This window comes from Coptis chinensis, chromosome 7, assembly GCF_015680905.1.
Source record: "Coptis chinensis isolate HL-2020 chromosome 7, ASM1568090v1, whole genome shotgun sequence".
NCBI classification, from domain to species: domain Eukaryota; kingdom Viridiplantae; phylum Streptophyta; class Magnoliopsida; order Ranunculales; family Ranunculaceae; genus Coptis; species Coptis chinensis.
In genome coordinates this window covers 95,316,220-95,328,283 of record NC_141462.1, presented here as the reverse complement: position 1 = coordinate 95,328,283, position 12,064 = coordinate 95,316,220, and the positions used below count along the sequence as shown (strand labels likewise).

The 12,064-nt window shown below is 37.0% G+C and overlaps 1 protein-coding gene across 1 annotated transcript; it reads right to left on the bottom strand.

Annotated features, from left to right (window-relative positions):
* Positions 1–7,016: 7,016 nt before the first annotated feature.
* LOC147490218 (non-specific lipid-transfer protein 1-like) lies at positions 7,017–8,212 on the bottom strand. The gene is made up of 2 exons (XM_086571673.1): positions 7,769–8,212; positions 7,017–7,219 (listed from the first exon to the last, which is right to left on the bottom strand). Exons 1-2 carry the CDS (start codon positions 8,113–8,115, stop codon positions 7,210–7,212), a joined length of 357 nt encoding a protein of 118 aa, XP_086427799.1. The 5' UTR covers positions 8,116–8,212; the 3' UTR covers positions 7,017–7,209.
* Positions 8,213–12,064: the final 3,852 nt, after the last annotated feature.

Below are 12,064 nucleotides of genomic sequence, written 5' to 3'. Positions count from 1 at the left end.
TTAGCATAAACTTATTCAACTGCAACTATATCTAATAACTTTGGTTAGTGTGCTGGCCTGAACTTGCTCCTACATCAAAATTTAAAGTAGTATCTAAAACCAGTGATTAATTATATGTGCTCAGGCAACCACATGACAAGAATGGCCAATAAATTAATTTGATTCTACAGAATGAGCTTTGATCACTTTATGAAAGTTTTGACACCAGCCATGAACTCACTGGACCCTGCACCCAATTCACGAAAATATTCTTTAATGTTTTGAAATTTAGATTTCATGACCAAATAAGAGCTCTTGGGTGTCATTAGTTTGTTATCCACGGCATACCTTTGAACCATTTAACGAGTGCCCTTCCACACGGGACACCCCCATATTTAATGAGTTGTAGTATTGAGTTTAGATATCATGGCTGTATGCACTGTGGACTGTCAAATTCTTGATGTTTATGTAATTGCTGTATAAACATATGCATTAGCTATATTAAAATAGGAATGATCAAAATAAAATTTACTGTCAGAGGGTGTATATTTTATCTTGAATTCTGATAGTGGGCAGGAGGACTGACTTTGAATTATCTATTTCAGGCGATGAAATCTTGAATGGAAGAGGGTCATCACACTATTGAGGGATCAAGTCAATGAGGTCATAACGGATCCCTGGAATCATCAGTTCGAAATGCTTTGTACATGCGCAAGCTTTTTGACGATCAAGGGTGGACTTAGCCATGGCCACGAGCATTTAGGCACCAGTGCAACATTGTGAAGGCTTGTTGCATGATAGCAGGCGTACAGAATGCATGAAAATAGGTCTCTAATGACCAAGTCACAAGAGAAGTATCTATCTAATTTTCAAGGAAGCAACACCAAGGAGAGAAGCATGACAAATAATCAATGGAAAGACGCTTTGCAGTTACCGGTTTGATGCAAGTTTGCGGTACACTTAAAGATTGTAGAAGACAAGTGAAGATTGAGACTGGTCCCTTTAAATGGTCTCTATGGACAGTGATGGGGAATGCAGTAGTGCTACTTTTATATATTTTTTGCTTTTCGTCGGTGAACTTCTTATTCGGTATCTGGCAGTTTAGTTCTAATTTTTTAAAAATATCAGATAGCTTTAATGAGTAATTTCATCTCCATTAAATTGTATTTTACATAATTGAAGTGAGCAGTTGAACACCGTGCAGATTTCACGCCCCTTCTAAATGAGCAGTTGAAGTTTTTTCATGCCGCTTCTAAAATCATATCAGATAGCTTTAAAAGGGTTTTTTTTACTGTAGGATACGAAAAGGGATTTTTGGTGTTGGTTTATATACAAGAAAGCACGTGAGGTGAGAGTGAGAGCATGTAGGAGGCCAGGAGCTGATGTGGAAAGAGTTTTATACAGTCAAATTTATCTGCCTATTAGATGAAGGGTACCCATAGATGAATGAGGGGAGGAACGTATAAAAAAAAATATTGACAAGTCAGCATATCGTTGACAGAATGCTAAATGGCAAAGCCAAAGTAAAAAGTGTGACACTTTCAAGGTATTTTTCGCTCTAAAACTTAAAATGGGTTATTGGTCAAAGGCGGAATGTTATACCGAAGTTCAAGTGTTAGCTATATAGCACTAATTGAATTTAGCTTGACAAAAAATGCAGTTGTTTGAGCGTTGACACAAGTCGCTTAACGCGGCGACCAAAAACATAGCACAACTCTCTCTATGGTGTCTTGAAAATAGAGCCTCTGAGGCATGGACCAAAATATCGTCGATATATCCGATATATTCGATATATATTGGTATTTTTAACACCGATATCGATATTTTCGATATATATCCACCGAATATAGAATTTTTTTTTTTTTATATATATCGGAATTTCCGATATAAAATTTTATATCGCCAATATAATCGATATTTCCGATATAATCGATATATATCGATTAATTTTTGACTATTTTAAAATATAAATCCGATATTTTTAATATATTTCCAATATATATCCGATATTTCCGATATTATATTTTCGATATTTTAAATAGTTTGGACTGATTATCAAAAAAATGAATATATCCGAAATATCCGATATATCCAATATATATCGGTTTTAGGTATACCGATATATTCATTGATATCGATATTTTAGACCTTGCTATTAGGTAGTTCAAGCTGTTAGCCAGGCCTGCCTGCATACTTTAGAATTTAGATTCCACACACTACATGCACAGGTATGTAAAAGTAGTTTAATACTTTAATGTAGTGACACAAGCTGAGCGCCTGGAACACAATATAACAAAGGCAACAGTACACCACCACCTGACAGTCTTACACAGTCTTACACAAGCATACACAGACAAATGTCTCCATCTTTCCTTAATCCTTTTAGCCCTACCAAAGTTAGTAACTGGTTAGCTTTCACCATCTGTTGATGTGAAGCGCATGAAACGGACTGTAAACCCCCCCACCACTAGGCCCTAGCATGTTATCAATCGCTCAACGTAGATTGCGAGCTAGATTTTTTCTTATCGTAGATTCGTAGCTGATAGGTAGTATAGCTTTTTTGTTATATCGCAAAATCAAGATAATGCGCAAACATACTTTAGCTGTGTGCTACATTTTGTTTCTTCAATTGAACTTACAACATTGTCGAAACTTGAAACGTAGGAAAATAAAATTTCTTGACTGTCCACACATAGGTTCAAAGGTATTAAATTCATCAGATCAGTCTATGCAAAAAAATCTAGGGTAAAATATACCTTTTCCGAGGTGAGATGGTGAGAACTGAGAACAACCTTGAAAATAAGTAGGTAGCTGACTAGGTGTAAATGAAATTAAGAAAGACTTGAGAAATCACAATGAAACAACAAAGAGAATCTCTGTTTAAGTCACTGTTTTACCTTGTCGGTTACCAATCCCAGAATGTGTATGTGACTATGTGAGTACGTCACAGAATGAATCGAGCACTCGACTAGCAAATGGTTTAGGACCACCAAATTTTGTGTACGGATTTAAGATCCCATGACTTTAATGTTTTTTTTTTAAGAATATATTTTATTTGATATCCAAAAGAGATCATACACAGTTTTTTTTTTTTTTTTTTTTTTCAGTCAACGAAGAAAAGAGATAATACACAAGCGCGCTACAAATTGTGCCGCAAGAAGGGGTCAAACGCGCTACAAATTGCGCCGCATGCCCCTTTTAGATAGCGAAACCAATCCGCCTAAATACAAATTCATTGGAACCAGTCGTCATCACGTTACTATCCATTACTTGTTGTAATTTTCTGAGAAGTTCTATTAACTCTAATGGCAGAAACCCAAAAGTGTTAAAGGTAAGTGCAATAAACCGATGTTGGTTGGCCTTGCACGCTGTTTCATGTTTCTCCATCTTCATTGCCGCTGTACTATTAGCTGCCCATGGGTAAATATCGTCAATCCAATATTCCAGCCCAAATATTGTAAATAATTTGAGATATCGATATCTTGCGCATAAGTGCTTATGTTGCAGGAACAAGCGGGAAAAGAAAGGAGAATAGTGGGAAATGGACACGCGTCAGGATAGGATTGAGCACCACTATAGTTGGAGGACTATATAAAACGAAGATGAAGAGAAAGAAAGGAGATTCGATTCATTAGAGAAAGACTTGTAAAACGAGAGAGAGAGAGAGAGAGAGACTTTGTAATCGCCATTGTTAATCAATACAAAAGCTCAGTTTTACATCATCTCAATCTTAAATATTCATTCAAACAGTAGTTCAATCTTAGTGATTTTAGAGAGTTTTCCCAGAACACTACACATGCCCTACCTCAAACACTCCATTGCCAAACCCTACCATAGCGGAGACACCCATAACATCCACACAAACATGCTACCCTCTAATAAGTTATAGATCAGGACATCTGTCGGTTGAAGTGACGATCTACCATCAGCTGGGTCTTTAGAAAATTGACAGGGGCCTCTTTTTTCACTTGCACTCCTGCCCGCCAAATAACATCATACAAAATATCACGTACATGGTCATGACGATATTTGAAATCAGGAAAATACCTACAATGTGAAGCGTGATCTCCAAAAGCATCTAATCCGTTTTTCTTACATGTTCGACAACGATCACCATCCTTGTACAATGGGATCATGAAGCGGTAACGTAGGATGTCCTGGTACTCAACTAGTGTCATGTGCTGGCCAAGACCCTCAATTGGAATTGCTAGGAGGAAATCATATGCATGATTTGAATGTATGCATCCAATGACATCTTTTTGGTGAGTTGACAACTCAAATTCCATCTCAAGACCAGAGATAACCATGTCGTAATAAGCTTCTGCCAAAATCTGTTGTGGTTTAGAAGGGACGGTTGTTGTTGTGGCTAGAGTATTAAGGTCGTAATAAGGTATACAAAGCTGTAAATCAACTATGGCATTGTCGAAAACCTGTCCCATAGGAGTGTTTGCATGACTTCTTAGGATGTGATTCTGGATCGAAGCTCTTTTATTGGAGTTCGCATTGCCACAAAACTGAAATTGACTATGTTAGTAGCACAATAAATACCAAGACCACCAAGGTGCAAAGGGAGTGTGGAAAGGAGCCACTGAAGATCACCAAACCCAGGGCCATAAGATACTACAATGGCTTGATCTGAAGAACATTCCAAAGACCGCGGTCAAATAACTCAGCTGCTTCTCTAAAAAATTATGGTGGACATGCAAGTGCGAAGAGAGAAGACAAGTTTTGCTAACCCTGCACATGCTCGTAACAATACTAGCTCACATTAGGGGTCTTTGAGCTGGGAAAATAAGTTCATTAAAATAAGGGTTTTCTCAACCCATTTGCAAGCAAGACTCCTAATAAATGAAACATCTGTACTTACTGCTCCACCAAGCAATTTAACTCCGATACGGGTTGAGATCGTGGCATATCTAGGGGAAACAAATATGGGTTAGACCATCGATAATCAAGAGAAGGCCAGAAGATCTCTGTCTTCTTCAAGTTAGGTACAAGCCCTAATGTTGGACCTGCTTCCTGAATGATACGCATGGCAATTGCAACTTGTTCTATATCACCAATCAACGTACCATCACCTAAGTACCAAGCTTGGAGCTCTAATTGGCATTCAGAATGGATACACAATACCAGTGGATGTAAGACCAAGGCAAAAAGAAGAGGCCCTAAGGGATCATCACCTTGTTGAACACCTCCAACTAACCATATGTAATGTTGCCCCAAGTATAATCTAGCCGGTTGGTTGTACAAGTAATTGACCCAAGGAGAAATAGTTGGGCACCTAACACGAACTTCTCTCAACAAGGTCTCCCAACCAACAAGATTAAATGCATTATGAAAATCCACTAGCATCATGGTGAGGGAGGTGTCATCTTTGTTGTTATAGACCATATGGTTAACAACATGAAGAATTGCTTCTGCTCCACCTGACACACCAACTCCAAATTGAAAGTCCTTAAGCTACTGAACCATGTCCCCAACAACTCCTTTCATGGCAATCTTAGACGCTAGCCGATGCCAAACTATACCCACTACTATAGGACGAATGTTATTATCTAGTTTGAGGAGAGGAGTCAGAGGAGCACTATCGATAAATTCTGTTAAAGCCTGAGGACATCAACCCTGCAACTAGAGATTTACCACTAGTGTTAAGGCATCAATAAGGTTTGTAGCTATAGCAGCAGCAACGCCACTCATAGCATCTAACAAGTGTTGAGCACGGAGACCATCACAACTAGGGCTATCAATGGGTTTCGATAACCGACCTGAACCAAACTGATAAAAAATGGTTTGGTTTCTAGTTATTTGGTTTACCTTCCACCAACCCGAAACCGAACCGAACCGAACCGATAAGATATTGGTTTGGTTTTGGGTTTGCCCTCTAACGAACCGATATGAACCCGAACTGATAAGATGACATTTTAGTAATATTTATGATTAATCTTGTATATGTTTATTAATTGTGTGGTTGAAATTAATTGATTTAATTTAAGATTTAACTGATTTTATAGTTTTCAGTTCGGATTCGGTTTGCAATATATCTTATCAGTTCGGTTCAGTTTCAGGTTCCTAACTTTCTTATCGGTTCGGATTTTTCAAAACCCGAACCAAGCCGATCCATTGACAGCCATAATCACGACCACAATGATTTTTTTTTTTTCCTATAAAAAAAAACTTCAATGATTTTTTAGGTCTAAGTGTCCAACTGTTTATTACTTTATTATATGTTCAAACTTCAAAGACACTGAACGATATACAACACTTTTGAACGATATACAACACTTTTGAACGATATCCAAAATTCTTACTAAATCTTAGTTTTTCAATTATTCTACTCGAATCTTACATTGCATTTCGACAGTCTTAGCCAAAAATTCCAAAAAATAAGTTGAATTTCGAACAAAGTTCATGTTTTTCGAGTTGTCGGATATCAACTATCACGCCACTAAGATGTGATATATAACAAATTGAATTTGGCTTTTTCCCAAGCATAGGAGAATAATTATTTGCACAGCTGAAATTGTTATCTATCACAATTTAGTATTTGTTTCTAAATTTGAGATTTTGTCCAATACTGGTTTGTTTGTAATGGCCTAATAATATATTGATTGCATAAATTTCGTTCGGCTGGTTTGCCCGAGAGGTTAAGGGGAAGAATTAAGATCTTCTGCACACACGTGCGCATGGGTTCGAACCCCATAGCCAGCATACCTTTCATCTAATAGTGGACTTAATTTTTTGTAATTATTGCCTAAACGGTGCAATAATTTTTTTATATTTTACTTTTCTTCTCCCTATTGCCCTACTATAAGATCCTATGAGATGCATATATATACTTTGAACTTTTGAAGGATCATTTCAGTTTTGGAGAAGACAAATAATTAAGATAGTACAGTCAGATTGGACGTTGGTTTTCTGGCTGAGATTTCGTATGTGTATTATATATATATGAAGAAGAACCGTCCACTGGTCCTGTATATGAATTATTGTAAGAGAGAACGAAGAAGGGCGGTGAAATATATTATGACAGCAAAATAAGAATTGAACGGGACACAACTATAATTATATCGATTGTATTACATGGGAACACCAAATGAGGAAACACACAATATAGACAGAGGATAACAATACTCTTCACTAATCTCTGATCACTAGCTTATATGGGACATATCCATCTTATTTAGTACTGATGATGATGTGTGTAGAATCTGTCCCGTCTGTACTTTTTTTTTACCTCACCCTGCCAACAAAATATTACACCAAATTAATTAGAATCCATATCGTAGAAAGTCATGGTCCTACCAGTAGTATTATATTGTTGAAATCTCAAAATATAGCTATCTAGAATATCCAAATTTAAGAGGAGAAATAATAATAATACGAGTGCATGTTTCTGGTGGAAGGACCAATATTTGGGACATCTAGTATCGCCTCAGAGCTCCTAAGCAGTAAGCAGTAGGGTGTTCTGCAACCTTTTCACCCATCATGCTATGAATTGAATGCTATACATCAGGGGCTGTCATATCCTCATCATGCAGATGCTAAATCCTTCTTTACGAGACTTAGAATTGAAGCATCACTCAGCCAAGGTTGTATAAAAGAGTTTGTGTGTATAAAACACATACTTCAATTGGTAAAAAGATTCCTGAAACTATTTGGAGTAATGCACTACTTCCCCCTCATATACCTTCCCCCCTTCCCAAGACCCAGATTCCTGCTTGTTCTCATGCTCTGTCCCCATATCGACAAATATAGACGAATATTATTATAAAAGGCGAAGAGTACATACCTAGAGCAATCAGTATAAGGACTGATCTTATAAGGAATGGAGACTCCACACCTGCCAGGCAGACCGCCAGCAAAACCAGGATTGATGCCAGAGATCCCAGCTGCCGCTTGCTTCAAGCAATTACACGCAGTCTGGCGGTCTGGTGTGCCCTGTGCTGCAGCGTTAAGTGTCCTGACCCCGTTGCAACAAGCTGGAGGAATCGGGCCTCCTCCACGTAGGTAGGGAATGCAAGGAGACACCTTGCTAACAACAAATCCACATGATATGGCGGCTTCCGCATAGGGTGCACTCACCACCATACATGCAAGCACAACAAATGTGAGCTTAAGGATCATTGGGCAAGCCATGGTTGATGGTTTTACTAAACAACTCTGATAAATGGTTTAAGTTATATATTCTACTTGCGGGGCTGAGTGATTCTAAAAGCCATTACATGTTCTCTATATATAGAGAGAATGAATGACATGTTTTAGATACTTAGAGTGCCAAATATTATTGTTGGTAGTTGGCCCTATTAAATGCATGGCCTGGACACCTTATTCTCAACGAAAGCATAGTTCATAATTGCTTTGAAATGTTGTATTTGTATAGGAACGTCATCGATATAAGTATATAACCACGAGTGCTGTATTTGGTTTAGGTGCTATAAGAGGCAAACGCTGTACGTAGAGATGTGCATTAGTCACGAACAATTGCATTTCTCGACAAAGACCCTTGATTTAAATGTAGATGAGGACCTTTTCCAAAATGCCATCTTTACAACTACTCCCATTAATGAGTTAGCTAACACTTTCACTGTGTGTCTGTGTAAGAAAAACTCAATTAAGCAAAGTCCCTCCTATTGGCATATTTTATTTCTGAATTATGTAACTATTGCTGGATCCACACATATATAAAGAAATGAAAATAAAAATAATAAAAAAGTTAAAAAAAAATGATTTTCATTAGATCAATTTGATAAAAAAAAAGGTAATAAAAAATATAAAAAAATGGCGAGTTTGTAGTTTAGGTCACTCAGCTAGGATTATATTTCATGGCCCACTAAGGTGACGGTCACTCATCTTTATAGTTGCATACAGGGCCATCTCTGAGTTTTCAATGGCCTTGTGCAAACAGTGAAATGTGGCCCTCTTTGTGTATATCTATCATAAAACTCACTAGTTGTTATGAAATCCGTGGGCCTATATGGATTCCCATCATTGAGCCCATATGGGGCACCTCCTCATATGTTTCCATTATGGTAATCCTTGTATCTTGGAAAAGAGGTTACCAAGTTATATATAAAGATAACCTCCTCCCATTCAGGCACACTTCTATCAATAAGATTTCTCTCTCTCATTCTCTCTATTATTCAATCTACTTTGGTTAGTGTGGTGTTTTATCTAAGGGTATTTAATTCTAACACGTTATCAGCACGAAGACTCTATGAGCTATCAACTACTAAGTACTATATTCTTTTACTCATCATCTACTACACAAAAGCAAAGGTACGAGAACACTAACTGATTTGTTTCACTAGAGCAGTTTTTCGTTTTCCGCTTAGATAAAAGTCTTTCCATTATTGGATTGACCTGAAAGTTTTACTGTAGATGCACGACTCATGAAGTACAAACATATCAAAATTTTAGGAACATCCAACGGTTAGATCATCAGATATAAAATAAAGAACGTTATTGTTCATACTTGATCTTTTTGTTTTTTTTTATGTATATTCTTGAACAATGATGTAGACCCTAAAGTTCTACGATATATTTGGAACCCGAAGTTCCAAGATCTATTTTTTTTAGGAACCTGAAGTTCCAAGATTTAAATTTTAAGAACCTGGATCGAGTTCTAACATAAATAGGGACTTGAAGTTCTAAATCAAAATTCAGAGAGCAACTGCTACGTACAGATGTGGAGAACCTGGGCATTGGTCACGTACTTGTCGTACACCAGCACATCAGGTAGAAAAATACAGGGATTCTATTAATGCCATGGAGATGGAGACAAATGTGGTGGAAGGATTTAATACAAGAATACCATTTGACATTACATCCTTGAATTGTAATGATTTCTTCGAGGATGCTGATGGCCAAACTCTCAGTAATGAAGCATTTGATGCTAAGTTTGGACCATTACCAAACTAGATCCATAAGATCTAAATTTTACTATTACTTGTCTGATTGGTAGACAATTCAATAATTTTTTGTTCTTAAGTTTGATTTTTCCTCATTAGGTGATGGTAATTATTGTTTTTTCGATATTATTTTGAATTTGGAATTATAATGAATTAGTTATTATTCTGTGATTGTCTAGGTTACATTAATTTATTTTATTTATTTATTTTTCTATGTTTTTCTCTAAAAATGTATGGATCGTATTTTGATGAGACAGTATTCTTGCTGTTAGGGGGAGATAAGAAAGTTCTTGAAGAACGTCTTGTCCTAGCAGGACAACCCGTTCCTGAAAAATGACAAGAATTAAAGTGGAATACTCCCATTCTGTCTCATCTAGATCCTAGAACTCCTAAGTGTGAATATGAGGTTAGGAGAATATTGCATCTACAAGAAATTGCAAATAAATTGCCTGATGCATTCAATGATGTAGAAAAAAGTAACTAGGTCACATGTTCCAGTAGAACAGCTATGAATACACCTGCTAAGATTAATGTTCTCGTTGGACAAAATCTGAATATAGCTGCAAATGAATTTGTTGCATGCCAGAAGCGTGGCAGACCTATAGGCTCCAAAGACTCAGCTCCCCGGAAGAGGAGGTCTACTAAAAAATTATGCCACAATAATACTTTAAAAGAAGTTGTGCAAAACGCTCCAGAAGAGGTTATGCGCGAAACACCCACTTCCTCTAAAACCCCAGTAGAGGTTATGAACGAATTAACTATAGAAACCCTTGAAGAGGAACTGGTACTAGAAAATGTTGAGATCTCAATATTTCATGCGTACTCGAGAGAAGTGTGGGACAGAAAGGATATGACCATCGATGACATATTTGCATATATATACAGTAGTTACTAAAATATCCAAGGGCAATGACGAAACTGAACCACGTAGTATAAAAGAATGTCGACAAAGATCTGATTGGCCAAAATGGGAAGCTACTATCAAGGCAGAATTAGAGTCTCTCAATAAACGTGGTGTATTTGGACCTATAGTACAAATCCCAGATGGTGTTAACCCTCTAGGTTACAAATGGGCGTTTGTTCGAAAATGAAAAGAGGGAAAAATAAAATTTCTCGATATAAGGCACGTCTTGTGGCACAAGGTTTTCTGCAAAAACCTAGGATTGATTATGAAGAAATTAAACATAATCTTCTGTTATGGACGCTACAACTTTTAGATATCTAATAAGTTTAGCAGTTTCTGAAAACTTAGATATGATACTCATGGATATAGTAATTGCCTACTTGTATGGGGGCATAGACAAAGATATTTACATGAAAATCCCTGAAGGATTTGGTTTGCCTGAAGCAAAATCAAGGAGTACGTGCTCAATCAAACTAAGACGTTCATTATATGGTTTGAAACAATCCGGAAGATTATGGTACAATCGTCTAAGTGAATATTTGTCAAATGAAGGGTATGCAAACAATGAAATTTGCCCACATGTCTTTATAAAGAAATTCTTAAATGGATTTGCAATACTAGCCGTTTATGTGGGTGACATAAATTTGATTGGAACTCCAGAAGAGCTCGAGATAACTGCTCAATACCTAAATAAGGAATTTGAGGTGAAAGACCTTGGGAAACAAGACTTTGTCTCGGCTTGCAGATCGAGAGAAGTTCTAATGGTGTATTAGTCCCTTGGACCAATTACACAGAGAATGTTTTGAAACATTTTCATATGGACAAGGCACATCCATTAAGTACCCCAATGGTAGTCTGGTCACTGAACATAGAGAAAGACCCATATCGCCCCAAAGAAGAAAATGAAGAAGTATTGGGTCCTAAAGTACCATACTTGAGTGCAATTGGTGCATTAATTTATCTAGCACAATGCACTAGACCGGACATTTCTTTTTCTGTAAATTTGTTAGTCAAGTACAGCTCAGTGCCTACTAAAAGACACTGGAATGATGTAAAAACACTAGAACGGCGTAAAACATGTCTTAAGATATCTACGTGAAACCATGGATTTAGGTTTGTTTTACTTAAAGGATTCTAAAGGTTCCAAGTTTGTGGGATATATAGATTCAAGATTTCTGTCAAATCCTCACAAGTGCCGCTCCCAAACAGATTATGTATTTCTTAGTGGTAATGCTGTCATTTGTTGGCCTTCCACTAAACAAACATTAGTGGC

Coding starts and splice junctions, on each gene's coding strand:
- LOC147490218 (XM_086571673.1), bottom strand. CDS start 8,115: ATGGCTTGCCCAATGATCCTTAAGCTCACATTTGTTGTGCTTGCATGT.